This window comes from Trichomycterus rosablanca, chromosome 7 (assembly GCF_030014385.1).
Source record: "Trichomycterus rosablanca isolate fTriRos1 chromosome 7, fTriRos1.hap1, whole genome shotgun sequence".
In the NCBI taxonomy this organism is placed as follows: Eukaryota; Metazoa; Chordata; class Actinopteri; order Siluriformes; family Trichomycteridae; genus Trichomycterus; species Trichomycterus rosablanca.
The window spans coordinates 40,729,322-40,752,360 of record NC_085994.1 but is presented as its reverse complement, the minus strand read 5'-3'; the positions used below and the strand labels follow the sequence as shown (position 1 = coordinate 40,752,360).

The following is a 23,039-nucleotide window of genomic DNA, read 5'->3' as shown; positions in this document are numbered from 1 at the left end:
AGACCTGGTCTGGGTGCATATGGGGTCAACATAGACCCCCCCGGATTTTAACATCGCACTCTGATGTATGATGAATGTGTTTTTAATAAACGGGAGGAAAAACTGCGTCCAATACAATCAGAACTGAGCATTCAGAGCTTTTTAGCAGTTTTTCTATGTATAATTTTATATTTTCATCCCTGATACCTTAAATATAGAATAAAAGTAACTACTTTTATCTATAATTGTAAATAAATGATTTAATTTTGTGTATAATAGCGGAGTACAAAGAATGGGGCCCTGGTCTTTGGAATTTCAGTCCGAGAGTGTATTGTTCTTAATTGAAGTTGATTTAAAGTGTGTGTGTGCAGGATGTGTGTGTGTGTGTGTGTGTGTATTTGGTGTCTCAGTGATACTACAAATACATTTATATGAGCTGGCATTCTGTACGTGTTATGGTGAACATATATACAGTATGTACAAATCCACAAGCGTGTGTGTGTGTGTGTGTGTTTTAGTTCTGAAGACCCTGACCCCAGCCTCCTGCGCTCGGGGGGCGACTCGGTTCTCCGCTCCCTGATTGGTCCAGCTCGGCGCTGTCGCAGTCCGAATCCTCGCACAACGCGCGGGTCTGAAACACACAGGTAGAGAGGGTTAAGGGGTCTCGCTCAAGGGCCCAACAGTGGCAACCTGGCAGTGGTGGGGCTTGAACCAGCGACCTTTCGAGTAGAAGTCCAGTATCTTAACCACTAGTCTACGACTGTCCTACAGCTGTTCCAAATCATTCAAATAAAGGAAATTCAGTTTAGGGAAGGTCCTTTCCTGTTCCAGCATGAGCGAGGAACTCCAGTGTCCTGGACACAGAGCCCTGACCTCAGCCCCACTCAACAGCTCTGGGATCGACTGACCATCAGTGCTCGGCTGTAAAAAATATGTCATTTTTTGACTGAACAGGCACAAATTCCCACAGACGTGATCCAAAGCCTTGTTTTTAAAATAAGACAGCCAACAAGCTCACGGTTAGACGTCCAAATACTTTTGGCCATATAATAAATATATAAGTAGGTATTTATTATGTTATATTATATATATTATATTTATTTATCTCAGCCTACAACTGCTGAGATCTGAGGATCCAGGGTTCGAATCTCAGCTGTGCTATCGACCGGTCGGGAGTCCGCATGAGCAAGGGTGGCTGAAACAGCCTAGCCATTAGGAGGTGCACTTGTCAGTGCGCTCTCAGTGCAGGTCCCAAGCTCAGATAAAATAGGAGTGTTGCGTCAGGAAGGGTCTGATATGAGGACCAGATCTGCTGTGACGACCCTTAAATACAGGGTTAGACTGGATTCTCATTATTTCTCTAATAGGACTGTGGGGATGCGTGTACCTTTCTGTTACACTTAACGGATCAGGTAAACATAATAAAAAGCTTTAATAATAATAATAATAATAATAATAATAATAATAATAATAATGCTTTATTTTCTTCACCTCCAGAATGTTCTGCTCCAGATCGAAGTTGGCCCGCTCCAGCTCCAGCGCCGCCGCCTCTTTCTCCGACAGGACGGGGTCGGTCATGTCGGCGGGAATCTCCGAGCCCTGCGAGATGAGGTCGTCGCTGCGGTCGTCCAGCCTCTCGTCGGTGTTGGTGCTGACCACGTCGGGCGTGCCGCTGTGGGAGTGGTCGGTGGTGTGGCCCTCCTCGCCGTCCGAGATGGACAGGTTCTCCGAGCTGAAGGTGGACACGGACTGGCACTTGGTTATACTGGTGGGCCGCCTGCAGACCGGAGCGGAGAGATCGGTGACGGATTAATTAAGAGGAGAAAAAACACCACAGACCATGAATGGATAAATGAACGGTCACTAACCGTCTCCTGGGTAGCTCCACTTCACTGTCCACTTCCCCCTCCTCTTCCTCTGAAGATACACCACGACGCTGAGAGACACAGACACACAGACACTGTATGCATAAGTGTGTGTGTATGAGTGTGTGTGTATATGTTTGTATGTACAGTGTATCACAAAAGTGAGTACACCCCTCACATTTCTGCAGATATTTAAGTCTATCTTTTCATGGGACAACACTGACAAAATGACACTTTGACACAATGAAAAGTAGTCTGTGTGCAGCTTATATAACAGTGTACATTTATTCTTCCCTCAAAATAACTCAATATACAGCCATTAATGTCTAAACCACCGGCAACAAAAGTGAGTACACCCCTTAGTGAAAGTTCCTGAAGTGTCAATATTTTGTGTGGCCACCATTATTTCCCAGAACTGCCTTAACTCTCCTGGGCATGGAGTTTACCAGAGCTTCACAGGTTGCCACTGGAATGCTTTTCCACTGCTCCATGGCGACATCACGGAGCTGGCGGATATTCGAGACTTTGCGCTCCTCCACCTTCCGCTTGAGGATGCCTGAAAGATGTTCTATTGGGTTTAGGTCTGGAGACATGCTTGGCCAGTCCATCACCTTTACCCTCAGCCTCTTCAATAAAGCAGTGGTCGTCTTAGAGGTGTGTTTGGGGTCATTATCATGCTGGAACACTGCCCTGCGACCCAGTTTCCGGAGGGAGGGGATCATGCTCTGCTTCAGTATTTCACAGTACATATTGGAGTTCATGTGTCCCTCAATGAAATGTAACTCCCCAACACCTGCTGCACTCATGCAGCCCCAGACCATGGCATTCCCACCACCATGCTTGACTGTAGGCATGACACACTTATCTTTGTACTCCTCACCTGATTGCCGCCACACATGCTTGAGACCATCTGAACCAAACAAATTAATCTTGGTCTCATCAGACCATAGGACATGGTTCCAGTAATCCATGTCCTTTGTTGACATGTCTTCAGCAAACTGTTTGCGGGCTTTCTTGTGTAGAGACTTCAGAAGAGGCTTCCTTCTGGGGTGACAGCCATGCAGACCAATTTGATGTAGTGTGCGGCGTATGGTCTGAGCACTGACAGGCTGACCCCCCACCTTTTCAATCTCTGCAGCAATGCTGACAGCACTCCTGCGCCTATCTTTCAAAGACAGCAGTTGGATGTGATGCTGAGCACGTGCACTCAGCTTCTTTGGACGACCAACGCGAGGTCTGTTCTGAGTGGACCCTGCTCTTTTAAAACGCTGGATGATCTTGGCCACTGTGCTGCAGCTCAGTTTCAGGGTGTTGGCCATCTTCTTGTAGCCTTGGCCATCTTCATGTAGCGCAACAATTCATCTTTTAAGATCCTCAGAGAGTTCTTTGCCATGAGGTGCCATGTTGGAACTTTCAGTGACCAGTATGAGAGAGTGTGAGAGCTGTACTACTAAATTGAACACACCTGCTCCCTATGCACACCTGAGACCTAGTAACACTAACAAATCACATGACATTTTGGAGGGAAAATGACAAGCAGTGCTCAATTTGGACATTTAGGGGTGTAGTCTCTTAGGGGTGTACTCACTTTTGTTGCCGGTGGTTTAGACATTAATGGCTGTATATTGAGTTATTTTGAGGGAAGAATAAATTTACACTGTTATATAAGCTGCACACAGACTACTTTTCATTGTGTCAAAGTGTCATTTTGTCAGTGTTGTCCCATGAAAAGATATACTTAAATATCTGCAGAAATGTGAGGGGTGTACTCACTTTTGTGATACACTGTATGTATAAATGTATGTGTGTGTGTATATGAGTGTGTGTGTGTATAAGGGTGTGTGTATATTTGAGTGTGTGTATATGAGTGTGTGTGTGTATAAGGGTGTGTGTGTATATGAGCGTGTGTGTGTGTGTGTGTATGAGTGTGTGTGTATATGTTTGTATGTATGTATAAATGTATGTATGTATAAATGTATGAGTGTGTGTATATGTTTGTATGTATGTATGAGTGTGTGTATATGTGTGTGTGTATGAGTGTGTATAAGGGGGTGTGTGTATATATGAGTGTATATGCATGTGTGTATGGGTGTGTATATGAGTGTGTGTGTATATGAGTGTGTATAAGGGTGCGCGTGTGCCCCGCCCGTATAAAACGTAGAGGATGCTAGCTCGTACCTGTTTGCGCGTGATAGCTGCTCTGTACAGTATGGCTGACGGGGTCAGGTGACTCCCACTGGCCCCCCTGGGCAGCCGCACCACGCTGCTCCCCTCCTCCCGCTCCTCTCCCCGCCCCACCGACACCCCCCTGGCACAGCAGGGCGAGTCGGGGCTGCTGGAGAACGGCAGCGACGCCGCGTCCTCGCTGGCCGTGTCGCTCCGCGGCAGCGTCTCGGCTTGTGCCGCGCCCCGGGCTCCGCCCCCGAGCCCCTCGCAGGCGCTCAGACTGCCGGTCCCGCCGCCGAGGCCCGAGCCTGGAGCCTGCGTGGAGCAGAGGAGGTCCGGACTCGAGGAGGACAGTTTTAGAGGCGGAGCTTCCAGCTGGTTCCCTCTCTGAGCTCCGCCCGCGGACTGGTCTGTCGCCGGGGCGCCGCTGGGCGTGGCCGGGCCCAGCGCGGGCATCTCTCTCTCTTTGCTGGAAGCCCTGGCCGAGTGCTTGAGTCCCGAGAGGTCGCCGCTGCTGCCCCGCCCGCCCCTGCGGTGGCGTGTTTTGACCCGGCGGGCGCGACTCGGTGAGGTGGAGCTCCGGTTGGGGCAGGAAGGAACCGTCACCTGGAGCACGCCGGGGTCCATTTTGGGAAGGATGACCTCTGACCTCAGGAGATCAGGTCTGGTGATGGAGGAGAAAAAGATCCAGATTAATGTTGGGATATCATTCATTCATTCATCCTGGTCAGGGTCTCGGTGGGTCTGATTCACTGAGTGAAAGGCAGTAAACACCCTGGACAGATCACCAGACCATCATACAAACATACAGTGTATCACAAAAGTGAGTACACCCCTCACATTTCTGCAGATATTTAAGTATATCTTTTCTTGGGACAACACTGACAAAATGACACTTTGACACAATGAAAAGTAGTCTGTGTGCAACTTATATAACAGTGTAAATTTATTCTTCCCTCAAAATAACTCAATATACAGCCATTAATGTCTAAACCACCAGCAACAAAAGTGAGTACACCCCTTAGTGAAAGTTCCTGAAGTGTCAATATTTTGTGTGGCCACCATTATTTCCCAGAACTGCCTTAACTCTCCTGGGCATGGAGTTTACCAGAGCTTCACAGGTTGCCACTGGAATGCTTTTCCACTCCTCCATGACGACATCACGGAGCTGGCGGATATTCGAGACTTTGCGCTCCTCCACCTTCCGCTTGAGGATGCCCCAAAGATGTTCTATTGGGTTTAGGTCTGGAGACATGCTTGGCCAGTCCATCACCTTTACCCTCAGCCTCTTCAATAAAGCAGTGGTCGTCTTAGAGGTGTGTTTGGGGTCATTATCATGCTGGAACACTGCCCTGCGACCCAGTTTCCGGAGGGAGGGGATCATGCTCTGCTTCAGTATTTCACAGTACATATTGGAGTTCATGTGTCCCTCAATGAAATGTAACTCCCCAACACCTGCTGCACTCATGCAGCCCCAGACCATGGCATTCCCACCACCATGCTTGACTGTAGGCATGACACACTTATCTTTGTACTCCTCACCTGATTGCTGCCACACATGCTTGAGACCATCTGAACCAAACAAATTAATCTTGGTCTCATCAGACCATAGGACATGGTTCCAGTAATCCATGTCCTTTGTTGACATGTCTTCAGCAAACTGTTTGCGGGCTTTCTTGTGTAGAGACTTCAGAAGAGGCTTCCTTCTGGGGTGACAGCCATGCAGACCAATTTGATGTAGTGTGCGGCGTATGGTCTGAGCACTGACAGGCTGACCCCCCACCTTTTCAATCTCTGCAGCAATGCTGACAGCACTCCTGCGCCTATCTTTCAAAGACAGCAGTTGGATGTGACGCTGAACACGTGCACTCAGCTTCTTTGGACAACCAACGCGAGGTCTGTTCTGAGTGGATCCTGCTCTTTTAAAACGCTGGATGATCTTGGCCACTGTGCTGCAGCTCAGTTTCAGGGTGTTGGCAATCTTCTTGTAGCCTTGGCCATCTTCATGTAGCGCAAGAATTCGTCTTTTAAGATCCTCAGAGAGTTATTTGCAATGAGGTGCCATGTTGGAACTTTCAGTGACCAGTATGAGAGAGTGTGAGAGCTGTACTACTAAATTGAACACACCTGCTCCCTATGCACACCTGAGACCTAGTAACACTAACAAATCACATGACATTTTGGAGGGAAAATGACAAGCAGTGCTCAATTTGGACATTTAGGGGTGTAGTCTCTTAGGGGTGTACTCACTTTTGTTGCCGGTGGTTTAGACATTAATGGCTGTATATTGAGTTATTTTGAGGGAAGAATAAATTTACACTGTTATATAAGCTGCACACAGACTACTTTTCATTGTGTCAAAGTGTCATTTTGTCAGTGTTGTCCCATGAAAAGATATACTTAAATATCTGCAGAAATGTGAGGGGTGTACTCACTTTTGTGATACACTGTATATATATATATATACAGTGTATCACAAAAGTGAGTACACCCCTCACATTTTTGCAAATATTTGATTATATCTTTTCATGGGACAACACTATAGACATGAAACTTGGATATAACTTAGAGTAGTCAGTGTACAGCTTGTACAGCAGTGTAGATTTACTGTCTTCTGAAAATAACTCAACACACAGCCATTAATGTCTAAATAGCTGGCAACATAAGTGAGTACACCCCACAGTGAACATGTCCAAATTGTGCCCAAATATGTCGTTGTCCCTCCCTGGTGTCATGTGTCAAGGTCCCAGGTGTAAATGGGGAGCAGGGCTGTTAAATTTGGTGTTTTGGGTACAATTCTCTCATACTGGCCACTGGATATTCAACATGGCACCTCATGGCAAAGAACTCTCTGAGGATGTGAGAAATAGAATTGTTGCTCTCCACAAAGATGGCCTGGGCTATAAGAAGATTGCTAACACCCTGAAACTGAGCTACAGCATGGTGGCCAAGGTCATACAGCGGTTTTCCAGGACAGGTTCCACTCGGAACAGGCTTCGCCAGGGTCGACCAAAGAAGTCGAGTCCACGTGTTCGGCGTCATATCCAGAGGTTGGCTTTAAAAAATAGACACATGAGTGCTGCCTGCATTGCTGCAGAGGTTGAAGACGTGGGAGGTCAGCCTGTCAGGGCTCAGACCATACGCCGCACACTGCATCAACTCGGTCTGCATGGTCGTCATCCCAGAAGGAAGCTGACGCACAAGAAAGCCCGCAAACAGTTTGCTGAAGACAAGCAGTCCAAGAACATGGATTACTGGAATGCCCTGTGGTCTGACGAGACCAAGATAAACTTGTTTGGCTCAGATGGTGTCCAGCATGTGTGGCGGCGCCCTGGTGAGAAGTACCAAGACAACTGTATCTTGCCTACAGTCAAGCATGGTGGTGGTAGCATCATGGTCTTGGGCTGCATGAGTGTTGCTGGCACTGGGGAGCTGCAGTTCATTGAGGGAAACATGAATTCCAACATGTACTGTGACATTCTGAAACAGAGCATGATCCCCTCCCTTCGAAAACTGGGCCTCATGGCAGTTTTCCAACAGGATAACGACCCCAAACACAACCTCCAAGATGACAACTGCCTTGCTGAGGAAGCTGAAGGTAAAGGTGATGGACTAAACCCAATTGAGCACCTGTGGCGCATCCTCAAGTGGAAGGTGGAGGAGTTCAAGGTGTCTAACATCCACCAGCTCCGTGATGTCATCATGGAGGAGTGGAAGAGGATTCCAGTAGCAACCTGTGCAGCTCTGGTGAATTCCATGCCCAGGAGGGTTAAGGCAGTGCTGGATAATAATGGTGGTCACACAAAATATTGACACTTTGGGCACAATTTGGACATGTTCACTGTGGGGTGTACTCACTTATGTTGCCAGCCATTTAGACATTAATGGCTGTGTGTTGAGTTATTTTCAGAAGACAGTAAATCTACACTGCTATACAAGCTGTACACTGACTACTCTAACTTATATCCAAGTTTCATGTCTATAGTGTTGTCCCATGAAAAGATATAATAAAATATTTGCAGAAATGTGAGGGGTGTACTCACTTTTGTGATACACTGTATATATATATATATACACACACACACACACACACACACACACACACACAAACAAACAAACACAGACACATACACAGATAAAAACACAAACACACACACAGACACACACCCACATACTCTAACACACACAAACACATAAAAACACAAACACACAGATAAAACACACACACACACACACACACACAAACAAACAAACACAGACACATACACAGATAAAAACACAAACACACACACAGACACACACCCACATACTCTAACACACACAAACACATAAAAACACAAACACACAGATAAAACACACACACACACACACACACACACACACACAAACAAACAAACACAGACACATACACAGATAAAAACACAAACACACACACAGACACACACCCACATACTCTAACACACACAAACACATAAAAACACAAACACACAGATAAAACACACACACACACACACACACAAACAAACAAACACAGACACATACACAGATAAAAACACAAACACACACACAGACACACACCCACATACTCTAACACACACAAACACATAAAAACACAAACACACAGATAAAACACACACACACACACACACACACAAACAAACAAACACAGACACATACACAGATAAAAACACAAACACACACACAGACACACACCCACATACTCTAACACACACAAACACATAAAAACACAAACACACAGATAAAACACACACACACACACACACACACACACACACACACACAAACAAACAAACACAGACACATACACAGATAAAAACACAAACACACACACAGACACACACCCACATACTCTAACACACACAAACACATAAAAACACAAACACACAGATAAAACACACACACACACACACACACAAACAAACAAACACAGACACATACACAGATAAAAACACAAACACACACACAGACACACACCCACATACTCTAACACACACAAACACATAAAAACACAAACACACAGATAAAACACACACACACACACACACACAAACAAACAAACACAGACACATACACAGATAAAAACACAAACACACACACAGACACACACCCACATACTCTAACACACACAAACACATAAAAACACAAACACACAGATAAAACACACACACACACACACACACACACACACACACACAAACAAACAAACACAGACACATACACAGATAAAAACACAAACACACACACAGACACACACCCACATACACTAACACACACAAACACACACACAAACACATAAAAACAAACACACAGATAAAACACACACACACAGACACACACCCACATACACTAACACACACAAACATACACAAACACACACACACACAAACACAGATAAAAACACAAACACACACACAGATAAAACACACACACACACACAAACACAGACACACACACCCACATACACTAACACACACAAACACACACCCAAACACAGACACACACACCCACATACACTAACACACACAAACACACACACACAATTACACAAACACACACACAGACGCACACACAGATAAAAACACACACAGAGACACACACACAGACACATACATACACACACACACACACACACACACACACAGAGACACACACAAACAAACAGACACCCAGATACACAAACACACACAGACACAAACACACACAGATAAAAACACAAGCACACATACAGATAAAACACACACAAATACACACACACACAGACACATAAACACAGGCACAAACACACAAACACAAACACACACACAGACGCACACACAGATAAAAACACACACAGAGACACACACACAGACACATACATACACACACACACACACACACACACACAGAGACACACACAAACAAACAGACACCCAGATACACAAACACACACAGACACAAACACACACAGATAAAAACACAAGCACACATACAGATAAAACACACACACACAAACACACAAATACACACACACACAGACACATAAACACAGGCACAAACACACAAACACAAACACACAAACATAAACACAAACACACACACAGACACAGACACCCACTCACTCACACACACAGATGTCTTTGAACTGTAAGCCGAGCTTCCGTAGGACACAGGGAGAACATGCAAACTCCCCACTGAAAGGACCCTGGGGAATCGAACCCATGCTGTTCTTGGTGTGTGCTATTTACTATTTTATTTTTGAATTTTCTCCTTTTCCCCTAGTTTAGTCATAGCCAGTTCCTCTTGCTCTGCTGGAGACCCCGATGGTGTACGAGGAGGGTATATTCCCCTTATATTATATATTATGTATATTCTTATTCGCCCGTACTTCAGTGGATCGGAGCGTGAGGTCGGTCTCGCGCACGGAGAGTCACACGCTGATCTCCCCGTTCCTCCACTTCTGTACAGGCACCTCGGGCTACTAACCAGGGTCCTTACACAGCCTCGAAGACCCCGCCCACTTTCTTTAGTCCCGTCTTTTCCCACCCAGCAGACTAACTGGTGATTTTGTCCGCTTTACATACTAGGGGCGCCCAACCGACCGGTAGCAACGCTGAGGAGGAACTCACCTCTTGCCGTGCACTGGCAGTTTTTGGGGTACGTTCCTCTTCTTGATCAGCTTGTCCACTGTGTTTGATGGGTGATGTTTGAAGAGTCCGGGATATTTCTTATCCAAGCACTGCTCCCTCCTGTAATCACACCTGAGTGATTTTAATCTCTAGTGGTTAAAATACTGGACTAGTAATCAAAAGGTCGCTGGTTCAAGCCCCACCACTGCCAGGTTGCCACTGTTGGGCCCCTTGAGTGAGTCCCTTAACCTTCAATTGCTTAGACTGTTTACTGTTACTGTACTGTAAGTCACTGTAGATAAAAGCATCTGCTAAATGCTGAAAATGTTAATTCACTGTCTGTTTTACCAGCGTTTTATCCTGGTCAGGGTCGCGGTGGGTCTGATTTATTGGGTAAGAGGCAGGAAACACCCCGGACAGGTCACATTTCATCACAGAACACACACACACACACACACACACACTGGCTGCACGTCTTCAGACTTGGAAGAACATGCAGCCTCCACACAGAAAAGACCCTGACTGCCTGGCCATTCTGGGATTCGAACCCATGCTCCTCTTAACATAATAACACTTGCTCACACCTAGGGGCCAATCAACCTACCGGTATGTTTGGGTATATTAAAGAAATCTGGAGCATGCAGAGGAAAACATTCATACTAATGTATGAACTATATATGGTAATAAAACCAGTGTGTGTGTGTGTGTGTGTGTGTGTGTGTGTGTGTGTGTGTGTGTGTGTGTGTGTGTGTGTCTCACCTGAGCAGTTCTTTCTCCTTCAGCTCCAGCTGCAGCATAACGGCGCTCAGCTCCATGTACAGATTATTCGCTCGTTCTAACTTCCTCTCATAATGCTCTCGGATGTCCAGGGCATGTCTGTTCAAAATAATAATAAAAGTCGTTATTTCTGTTCCATTAAAGTTGTGTTCATTAATGCGGGTTCTTGTCTTGTTCTTGTGTTCTCGTTTAGCAGCATGAAATCGTCTCACACTGCCACAGTTCAGGTCCATTTTCCATTATATAGTGGCTATAAGATCCGCCGCTGTCTACGGGTGGATTCATGTTCACAGTCTATGAGGTGTTGGGAGTCAAAACAGGTTGTCTTGCATTTTTATCCAACGTATATATATTTTTGGATACATATTTTTATACTTGCATCACAGGCAAAACAAGTTAGTCTTCTGTTAAGGCAGCCCTAGCAATGAGAAAAACAATGGGAAAAAAATGGAACAGAACCTGGAGTTGTGGAACGCTCTCCTATAATAAATCCACTATAGAACATTATTATATGTTGGTTCTGGTAAAGTACGGTACAGGAAGGGCGTCCGGTGTATGGTATGAGGACCAGATCTGCTGTGGTGACACCTAAATATATACGGGAGCACCCAAAAGAAAAAAAGTTGCGTGTGTGTGTGTGTATGGATGTACAGTATGTGTGTATGACAATGTGTTTGAGTGTTCTTGTGTATGTGTGCTTAAGGATGCATGAGATTGTAGGTGCGAATATGAGTGTGTGTCTGATTGTGTGTGTGTGTGTGTGTGTATATGTGAGTGAGTGAGTGTGTGCATGAGTGTGTGTGTGTGTGTGTGTGCATGAGTGTGTGTGCCTGATTGTGTGTGTGTGTGTGTGTGTGTGTGCCTGATTGTGTGTGTGTGTGTGAGTGAGTGCGTGTGCCTGATTGTGTGTGTGTGTGTGTGTGTGTGCCTGATTGTGTGTGTGTGTGTGTGAGTGCGTGTGCCTGATTGTGTGTGTGTGTGTGTGTGTGTGTGTGTGTGTGCCTGATTGTGTGTGTGTGTGAGTGAGTGCGTGTGCCTGATTGTGTGTGTGTGTATGTGAGTGTGTGTGTGCCTGAGTAGGTGTGTGTGTGCGCGTGTTTGCTCGTCACCGTTCTGACCTGAGTTCCTCGCGTCGGCGGTTGATGAGCTCCTCGTCCAGCCTGTGCAGACACGTTCCTTCAGACTTGATCTTCTCAAAGTGCTGCTTCACCTCCTCACGCCACTCAGCCTGCACACACACCACACACACACCAAACACACACCACACACACACACCAAACACACCACACACACCACACACACACACCAAACACACACCACACACACACCAAACACACACCACACACACACACCAAACACACCACACACACCACACACACACCAAACACACACCACACACACACACCAAACACACCACACACACCACACACACACACCAAACACACACCACACACACACACCAAACACACCACACACACACCAAACACACACCACACACACACACCAAACACACCACACACACACCAAACACACACCACACACACACACCAAACACACACACCAAACACACCACACACACCACACACACACACCAAACACACACCACACACACACACCAAACACACCACACATACACCAAACACACACCACACACACACACCACACACACGCTCACGTTTACTGCAGTTAACAGCCACTTTTATCCTAAAACGACTTTTAATTATGACTAAATACAATTCAAGTCTTGCTCAGAGGCCCAAGAGGGCAACTTGGTGGTGGTGGGGCTTAAACCAGCAACCTTCTGAGTACTAGTCCTGTACCTTAACCGCTGAGATACCACTACACAAGCTAAACTAGACACAAAATATACTGCATTTGATCCAGCTGATCTAATCAATACAATACATATTCAAAAGTATTGGGACGCCCCTTTAATTTTCGAAAAGAAAAGAAAAATAAGCTTCCAACTTTTTAGCAAAAGTTTAGGGAAGGCCCTTTCCTGTTCCAGCATGAGCGAGCTCTACAAAGACATGAAGAGAAACTCCAGCATTTTTAAAATGAGACGTCTGACAAGCTCATGATGGACACTGGACACATGGACACCACATTGATCAGCCCTAATTTGACCTAATTAGACCTAAAAGGCAATTCTGAGCACGTGTGTGTTACCTGTGATTTAAAGTAGGTCTCCTGCGGGGTGGAAAGCACGTCGGCCGAGGCTATGTCCAAATGCAGCAGGATCTGTCTGAACGACGGCCTGTTTCTAGGCTTGCAGTTCCTGCACACACGTAACCATGATCATGAATTAAATTCAGCATTTTGACTTCTATTGATAATGTTAATAAGCATTTTTTCTTTTAGTGCTCCCGTATATATTTAGGTGTCACCACAGCAGATCTGGTCCTCATACCATACACCGGACGCCCTTCCTGTACCGTACTTTACCTGAACCGACATATAAACATTTTCTATAGTGAATTTATTATAGGGGAGCGTTCCACAACTCCAGGTTCTGTTTCATCGTGGCTGATTTTACTCACCAGCACTGTTTTAGGAGGATCTTAAAGCCATCGGGGCAGCTCTCAGGTAGGGGCAGCTGCAGGCTGTTGTTACCCACTCCCCAAATGATAGCGGAGGAGTCCACATCTTTGTAGGGGATTTCACCTGTCAGCATCTCCCACAGAACCACACCGAACGACCTGCAAGAAGAACCAGAAGTAAGAGGACGGAAAATCATGACTATATGAACCTCATACTAATCGTCTGATGTACAGAAAATATAGATCTGACTGGTGGTGGTTACAGCTTTATGTTTTTAATCGGAAGGTTGTTGGTCAGAATCCTGGCTCCCCCGTGGCCACCGCTGGGCCCTTGAGCGAGGACTTTAACCCTCTCGACTCCAAAGGCGCCGTACAATTCCTGACCCTGCGCTCTGATCCCAGTAATACATGAAACATGCATGTCATTGTACTGTACACGTGTAGATGAATATATGATGAATAAAGGCTCTCCATAAATATCAGGTGTAGAAACACTCAGCTAATAATAACAACATCTTTAATAACATCACTACTGGACTCCTGGCACTGTGATACATTCCTGCCATACTAACAACTGATGGGAACACTAATGGTTCCAAACATTACATAAAGCTAGTGATGTGAGTGGATTATGGTTATTAATCATTTTTACATCAGTATATCTGAATATTGGGCCGGTATATATTGTGCTCACATCTTTGGTTTATTTATTTGAGTTTTCCGCCACTTTATACACATGATTGTGTGGTTTATGTCATGATCTGTGTTATGTTTAGGTCTTTTTAATCATTTCTAGTTTCTATTTGTAAATTTATAATTGTGGTTTATTTATCAGTTCCAGGTCCGTCCTTGTTTTAAGGAATTCAGTAGAAATTAAATCAGGGGTGTCCAAACTTCTCCAGCTGGGTAGAAAAATTATCCAATAGCCGGTTACATTAATAAAACAAATAAAAAAGTAACAGGCCTCATTTTTATTCGAGTGATGAATTTGAATGATTTATTTACTATGATTTTACTTACCAGTGAATAATCCTTATGAAACATTATTACACTCCGTCATTACAGCAACTGTTTCATGACTAATTAAACATACCCACGTCCCTCTGAATATTAATTATTAATTAAATATTAATTTTCCCGACGTGCCTGAAATCGTCTCTGTAGTTTCTTATCAAACGTTTATGAGAGACAGGGGGCGTTTTAGACTGAATTATAGCGACACCCAGTGTTCAAATAATGAATTACACCTTATAATTCATCTGCTTAATAGCGGACCAAGTTTTATTACATTTGTAAAATATAAATATATTCAAAAATTACTGACTGTTTAAAATGCTAACAGATCGTAGTTTTGACCCCCTGAATTAAACAGTTTAAACTCAATCCAGACTGACCAACATCCAGCATTCCTGCCCCGGTCATTCATTTATTCATCCTGGCTGAAGAGTAAACACCTACCAGATATCCACTTTCTCTGAGACGGGTTCGTTCCTGATCACCTCTGGTGCCATCCATGCCACCGTGCCAGCAAAAGACATTTTTGTGCTCTTATCTCGGAGCTCTTTTGACGTGCCAAAATCTGAGATCTTGACCAGGTCGTCGTGTGTGATCAGCATGCTAACAGGAGAGAATAATAACAGCTTATAAACATGGCGGTTTGTCATAACCTCATAACCTGACAGATGATTTGTAAACATCAGTTTGTGACCCATCGGGTTCTGTTCTTGTCCTCTTATTGTACTGTTCTTGTATATATAAGCTCCTATGTAACACATTACTTAACACTTTTACTTAAATGCTAATGATTAATAACATAGCTGTAAGTGCAGCAATGAACTGACAGTAAAAACATAAATGCTTGGATGTGTCTCAACAATCTGCTTTAACAAACATTTGACTTAATAAAAGGTTGTTGATTTTACCCTTGACTTTGATAAGGAACTGTTGGTATGACCCTTCCTGTTAGTGTTTTATTTAATTCCCAAATTAAAACAAATAATCTATTTGTACTGCATTCAAGTTGATGCACCTTTCTAGTAAACCCTCAGATCATTTGCAAGTCTAATGTGTTTTATTACATTAATAATTCTATCCATATTAAGGTTGTTACATATTCTTGTCTATTATTCCTGCAACAAAATTCATTTAAATGTAATAGATAATGTTTAACAAGTAATGAAACATAAATCTCTAATCTGTTTGTTAATTGGTTAATTGGAATTATTAGGCAATATTATTATTTACATATAAAACACTCCTAGCAGCCAATAGAGAATGTATCGTGTCATTAGGCGGCGGGTCGTTCAGATTTACTTCTTCCGAACTTTGGAATTCTCTCCCACAATCTGTGTGTGACTGCTCGACCTTCTTTTATTATTAACTCAACTCAACTCAACTCAACTTTATTTATAGAGCACTTTAAAAACAACAACAGCTGTGACAAAGTGCTGTACATAGATAATTATAAAACATAAAACAAACACTAGAATTTATTATTTTTTATTTAATTTATTATTACTATTATTATTATTATTATTGTTGTTGTTGTTGTTATTGCTATTATTATTGTTATTGTTTATATAATTATGATCATTGTTAATGTTATTATTAATATTATTACTAATGTTTTTATTGTTATTGTTAATGTTAATGTTATTATTAATATTATTACTAATGTTTTTATTATTGTTGTTAATATTATTGCTGTTGTTGTTATTGTTTATATAATTATTATTATTGTGTTTGTTGTTATTATTATTATTATAGTTTATTTTATTGTTATTATCATTGTTAATGTTATTATTATTAATAATGTTATTATTATTTATGTTGTTGTTATTATTATAGTTTATTTTATTATTATTATCCTTGTTAATAAAGCTATTTTTAATAAAGCTATATATATAAATATGTTTATTATTAGATCAGGCTCACGGGATTATTAATATTATTAATATTATTATTATTTTTAGACGTGGGGGGAGTGCAGTATGTGCAGAACTCACTTGGGTGATTTGAGGTCTCGGTGAATGATCTTGTGCAGGTGGAGGTAGTTCATACCACCTGCGATACCCATGGCCCAGTCGACCAGCAGCGACGGGGTGATTTTTCTTCCTGCTCTCAGTACCTCATAAAGCTGCCCCTGAGCACAGTACTCCATAATGATGCAGTAACACGGAGCCTGAGTGCACACACCCCTGAAACACAGACGGACACGTAAGACGGCACATGTAAGAAGAACATTCCTATCATAATATAAACAACGTATCAATAACATATCGCAAAGCTAGTGTGTGGATGAGTGGAATATGTTTATCATTTTTACATCAGTATGTTAGGAGAGGGGTTGGATATATCTAAATAATGTGGGTAGGGGGCATACCAAGATCATTCGCAGCAAATAGCACATATATAGAACAGCTGGAGCATTTATGTACGTTTCTTCCATCTTGATTAACCTATAAGTGATTTAGGGCAGCCAATCCACCTGTGGGCATGCTGGCGGGAGAAGGAAACCAAAGTGGGAAATTCATGGACACGTAGAGAACATGCCAAACTTCTTATAGACAGTGGCTGAAGGTGAGCTGTCTACCCAGGTCCCTTGGAGCAATGTGGTACCAACGCTTCTTGCTGCAGTCCCAGTCTAGTCAAATCCAACTGCTGCTTAGTCATATCCCACTCCTGACCGAGAAGGTTCATGACTAACGAGCGCAGTAGCCGACCACTTCGTTTCACCTGCATGAAGTGGTTTCATCTAACGCTCCGTATCACACATGGAGAATCTCATGGTGCAATACCATCGATCGGCCAGTAGAGGTCATAACTGCAGCATTGATGAGGAGCAACAAAAACTACGCTGTCCACATAGTTTGCAGTGCCACAATAATACCCAACAAAAATGCCAGTCCCAGAATCCAATCAGGTCTTCCCGCGTGTGTTTACTCACTTGAACGTTATGATGTTGGGGTGTTTGAGCTTGCGTAGGTGTTTGATGTCGGTTTCCTTGATGTCTCTGACTTTCTTCACAGCCACCTCTTCACTGTGGAACTTACCCAGGAACACGGCGCCCTGTGCCCCGCTGCCCACCCACTGCAGCTCCGAAATCTCCTCAAACGGCACCTCCCAGGACTCTGAGGAAGAGATTACGGACAGGCGGTGTTTGGATGTTTCACTTCAACATCTAACAAACACACGGCACTTTGACATATGCACAGTGGTCTACCGCTTCTTTTCACCGTGCGCTATACGGATCTCTATATGAACCCAGCTCGTGCAGGTGAAAAGAAGCGGTTGACTACTGCACACTTGTATACTGCTGCAGACCTCCGCTCCTGACCGAGGAGAGCCGTATCTAACACACGCCCCTTCTGACACGTGTGCAGTACCGACCGCGTCTTTTCACCTGCGGGTTCGTATGGAGATCCATGTAGTGCACGAAGAGTCACACACTGATCTCAATTCTCCCCCGTCTGTATGTGTACTGCCATCAAACAGCCAGCAGAGGTCAGAATTGCAGCAGTAATGAGGGATTCTTTATAATTATGTGTGTTTTACCACCACGCCACCCGAGTGCCCTGTTTTGGGCGTGTTGATATGGCATGTTGCAAAAGGAGCGTGATCATGTGACCACGTAAGTAAAAACAATGACCCCGAAAAACGAATCCCACCTAAAATAATAGATCATTACCTCTTTGCCCCTCACCTTCGTGGGTCTGCTTGTTTTCCGTCGAGTACGCCTTGCCGATCATGGTCCACACCGGCTTCAGGCAGCCGAACAGTCCCTCGAGAAACCCTCCTCCTCCCGCCTGCAGCCTGAAGCTCTCGGACTGGCTGCGCATGGCCCCGCCCTCGGCCCCGCCCTCGTGCAGCTTCAGCACGCTGTTGGAGAACTGTTCGTCGCTGGGCGTGGGCGTGTTGCCCCGCGTGTGGCTCGTGCCCCCGTCCCCGATGGGGTCGATGGACAGAACATTGCGCAGGACGCACTGCGTGGGCGTGAGCTCCGTGTCCGGGGTGCAGGGGGCCACGTCGGAGTCCGGCCGCCGGAAAGGGGTGTCGGAGATCGGGGTGTTGAATCCCGAAAGGGAGGGGGAGGGACACTGCTCATGGATGCAAGCCATGGGCAGCCACACTCATCTAAGGGACCTCCAAGGTTGGCAGCCCTCGATGTTTACGTGGAAGAGCTGAAACGCTGACGACGAAGCACCTGAAAAAGAAAATCTGAGGTTAAAACCAGTGCAAGGTTACGCAGAAAGAGGTCACTGCTGGTTTTCATCTATCCTAACAGGTACTTAATGTACTTTTTGACCACTGGGTGGCACTGTAGAGCATCAGCGCATCAGCGCCATCTACCTTACATGATATTGTGAAAAGATTTATTAAATCTGGAGAAATCTCAGTCCGTGTAAAGCAAGAACAGAAACCACTAATGAATGTGTGTGACCTTTGAGTCCTCAGACGATACTGTGTGAGAAACCATCATGATATTTCTGTAAATATAACTATATGGGCTTGGGAGCACTTTAGAAAACCGATGTTACTTAACACAGTTCCACACTGCATCAAGAAATGCAACCTGAAACTCAATTACTCAAAAAAAAAGCCAGACTTCAATTATATGGGCCTGAGCTCATCTCAGATGGACCAAAAGACACATAAGCTGTGGTCAGATGAGTCCACAGATTAGCTTGTTTTCTGGAAAAAACAGACGTCAAGGACCATCCAGACTGATATGAGTGAAAGCTGCAAAAGCAAAAATCTGTCATGGTATGGGGTGCGTCAGTGCCCATGGCGTAGGTGACCTGCATATGTGTGAAGCTTCCACTGACACAGAGGTGTATGTTGGGATGTTAGACAGAGGTCTTTTCCCAGAAAGTCCATAATTATTTCAGCCGGACAATTCCAGGCTTTATTTAGCACATGCTACAGTAACATGGCTTAATAGACACGGAGTGCATGTGCTTGACTGGCCTGCCTGCAGTCCAGATCTGTCTCCTATTGAAAATGTCCGGTGCATAATGAAGAGGAGAATCAGACGACAGCGAGCACGGACTGTTGAGTCTCATATTGAGACGGAGGGGAAACACGCCCCCGCCCCAACTTTTTTGGAGTGAGACAGATTCTTCTTTTTAATGCATTTTATAAAGAGTCCCAACTTTTCTTGAACTGGGGTTTGTAACTGGTTATGGTGTATATCAAGCAAACATGAGAAGCAGGGAAATCAAGAACCAAGAACCAAGAAGTTTTAGAAAAGCAAGTCTCTCTCTCTCTCTCTCTCTCTCTCTTTTGCTTTCTCTCTCTCTCTCTCTCTCTCTCTCTCTCTCATTCTTGCTCTGACTGATGGTTCTTCTTCACAAGCTCTACTTCTAATCAGGACTAGATGATCAGCTTTGTGTCTCTGATCAGCTTTGTGTCTCTGCACATTTAAGACGTGGGTTTGTGGGACTAATGCAGTCCAGTTTATTCTTGGTCTTTCTGATCTTCTGATTCCTTTCACCAAGTCCTGTCATACAACAAAGCCGCCTTTAGCATTCTCATGTAACGGAACTCGTGGGAATTGATGTGGTTTTGTAGCTCCTGAGTGGCTCAGCAGATGAACCGGAACGTCAACTGAGACTTTCTTGGTCAACATCAGTGCCCAGCTATACAAACAGCTATACTCTTTTGCCTTCTCAGAAGATCACTCTGTTTAGAGGTCACTATATTTTAATACAGTTTGGTTTTGAAATTGGACGTCCGACAAGCTCACGGTCCGGCATCCGAATACTTTTGTCCATATGGTGTAGCATACTAAAGTCTTAAACCACTAGTAACATGCACCCCATAACCCCGAGTGTAGTCTTTTGATACCAGGAAGATCCAAGGTTCCTATCTGTTTGGAGTTTGCATGTTCTCCCTGTGTCCGTGTGGGTTTCCTCCGGGTGCTCCGGTTCCCTCCCACAATAAGTATGAGTGAATCAGACACACCGCAACCCTGACCAGGATACAGCGGTGGTAAAACAGACCGTGAATGAATGACTTAGCTGTAAACAATAGTAGGGAGTCTTATTAAAGGAGGCTTAAGCGCTACGATCTTTGCGTAATTTACACTCCGGTGCGCTTAAATGTGAGTAAATACGCAAACGCAAGATTGCTCAGAACGTCCAGTGTAAGTTCGTATCACATGATGTGTGTGTGTGTGTGTGTGTGTGTGCGTGTGTTTTGACGCTAAACGAAACCCGCAGCGCTAACCACGGCGCTCCGAGATATTGCACCGTTAATCACGGCGCGCTAGAGGCGAACAATACACCGGTGCGCAAAACCGTCCCGATAAACAAACAAACAAACAAACAAGCAAAAACAAACAGAAATCACGGCCGAATACACGCGTCAGTGGTCGGCGTGAGATCACCGAGCCGTGCGCCTCAGAACCAGCGCAAAGTGCCGCAATGTCTGAGCGAGCGGACGCACGCATGCGCACGCACACACTCCCGTACACACACTCGGTACATTTAACGGTACATTATAAACAATCGCATCGATTTAACCCGCATTCCAGACTCACTGAGTCGCAATGAGACTCGAACCAATAAAAAACAAACCGGGCGCACAGACTGCGCGTTGGAGCGTTAAAAGAGCCGCACATTACCGTGTACCGAGCTCGGTTGTTGTCGCGTTGTCAGGTACGGGGTGGATCAGATTTTTCTCCGCTCGAATCCCGGCTCAGACCTCGTTTTTCCCCGCGTTTCCTCTCCGCTGCTCTTCTCGCCTCGTGTCCCCGGCAGTGCGCGTAAAATCAGCCGATTCGGATCGAGTCCCATCGGGGTAAACGGGCCTTGTGGATAAAGCTGGGGATCGGGAGAAAGGGGGGGATGAGCTGTCCAGTGCTGAACTGACGTCACGCCCGCTAGTACCGCCTTGATACCGCCAGGGGGCGCCAGAATCACACAGGGGGCTTAAACGGTACCTCCGGTTCCATACAGAGATTCATCTCTTACATCCATGTGCACACCAGGAACATTTCATGCAAATAATGGGGGGAAGTGGAGGGGTGGAGAGGCAGCAAGAAGTTCCTGGGTTCGATTCCCCAGCTGGGCAGCCAGAGTTTATTTATTTATTTATTTGACAAGACACGTAGTTACTCATTACACAAGATTCATCAGTTCACAGTTCATCAGTTTAATGTCAAAAACTCACTTGAACGTCTTTGGACTGTGGGAGGAAACCGGAGCTCCCGAAGGAAACCCACACAGACACGGGGAGAACATGCAAACTCCACACAGAAAGGACCCGGACTCCTCCACCTGTGGATCAAACCCAGGACCTGCTTGCTGTGAGACAACAGTGCTACCCACCGAGCCACCGTGCTGCCCGGACAGCCAGGGTCCTTTCTGATAGATAGGTAGATAGGTAGATAGATTACAGCAGCTCAAGGTACATAAAAAATATTAAGTAAGTAAGTAAAAGGCCCAAGGTATGTTAGACAGACAAACAGACAGACAGACAGACAGACAGACAGACAGGCAGGCAGACGGACAGGCAGACAGACAGGCAGACAGACAGACAGACAGATAGATGTAGTATGTAATACAAAGAACTATTAAAACATGTAATTGCAGTAAACATTGTCAGAGGAGATATATAATGTACAGTATATTGGCTGGCTTGTTGGTCTAGGGGTATGATTGTTGCTTTAGGTGCAAGAGGTCCCGGGTTTCAAATCCCGGACGAGCCCTTATTTCGGGATCAATAAAGTCTTATCTTATCTTGTAATATTCTAAACTGTTGTAAGGCGTTCTTTGCAGTAAATATCAACATGAGTCTGTCCTGATAGTGGCTCAGTGTTCAATGATGTCCCGAAAGTGCCCTGCTGTCTGACTAGCAGGTCATGGAGGGTGTGTGATGAGTTGTATGATGAGTTTGCTTTCCTCGGGGTGCTCCGGTTTCCTTCATCAAATGTCCAAAGACATGCAGTCCAGCAGATTGGAGCTACAAAAAATTTTGTGTGTGTGTCCTGTAATAGACTGGCCACTTGTCTGGGGTGTTTTCTGCTTTTCACCTAATGAATCGAACCCACCACGACCCTGACCAGGATAAAGCTTTGGTAACAG

The 23,039-nt window shown here is 44.8% G+C and overlaps 1 protein-coding gene across 1 annotated transcript; it reads right to left on the bottom strand.

The window, feature by feature from the left end:
• Positions 1–493: 493 nt before the first annotated feature.
• map3k12 (mitogen-activated protein kinase kinase kinase 12) lies at positions 494–21,780 on the bottom strand. The gene is made up of 14 exons (XM_062999462.1): positions 21,578–21,780; positions 18,656–19,156; positions 17,900–18,083; positions 16,959–17,150; positions 15,412–15,570; positions 13,954–14,112; positions 13,583–13,691; positions 12,532–12,641; positions 11,396–11,512; positions 10,637–10,756; positions 4,023–4,674; positions 1,848–1,915; positions 1,471–1,756; positions 494–610 (listed from the first exon to the last, which is right to left on the bottom strand). The coding sequence occupies exons 2-14, from the start codon at positions 19,068–19,070 to the stop codon at positions 494–496; spliced, it is 2,688 nt and encodes an 895-aa protein (XP_062855532.1). The 5' UTR covers positions 19,071–19,156; positions 21,578–21,780.
• Between the last annotated feature and the right edge of the window lie 1,259 nt (positions 21,781–23,039).

Bases quoted from the DNA above. Each gene is read 5' to 3' on its own strand.
- map3k12 (XM_062999462.1), bottom strand. From the start codon at position 19,070: ATGGCTTGCATCCATGAGCAGTGTCCCTCCCCCTCCCTTTCGGGATTC. The intron at 13,692-13,953 runs GTGAGTAAAATC...ACGTGTGTGCAG, and splicing joins ATCCTCCTAAAACAGTGCTG to GAACTGCAAGCCTAGAAACA. The intron at 12,642-13,582 runs GTAACACACACG...GTGTGTGTGCAG, and splicing joins AGACCTACTTTAAATCACAG to GCTGAGTGGCGTGAGGAGGT.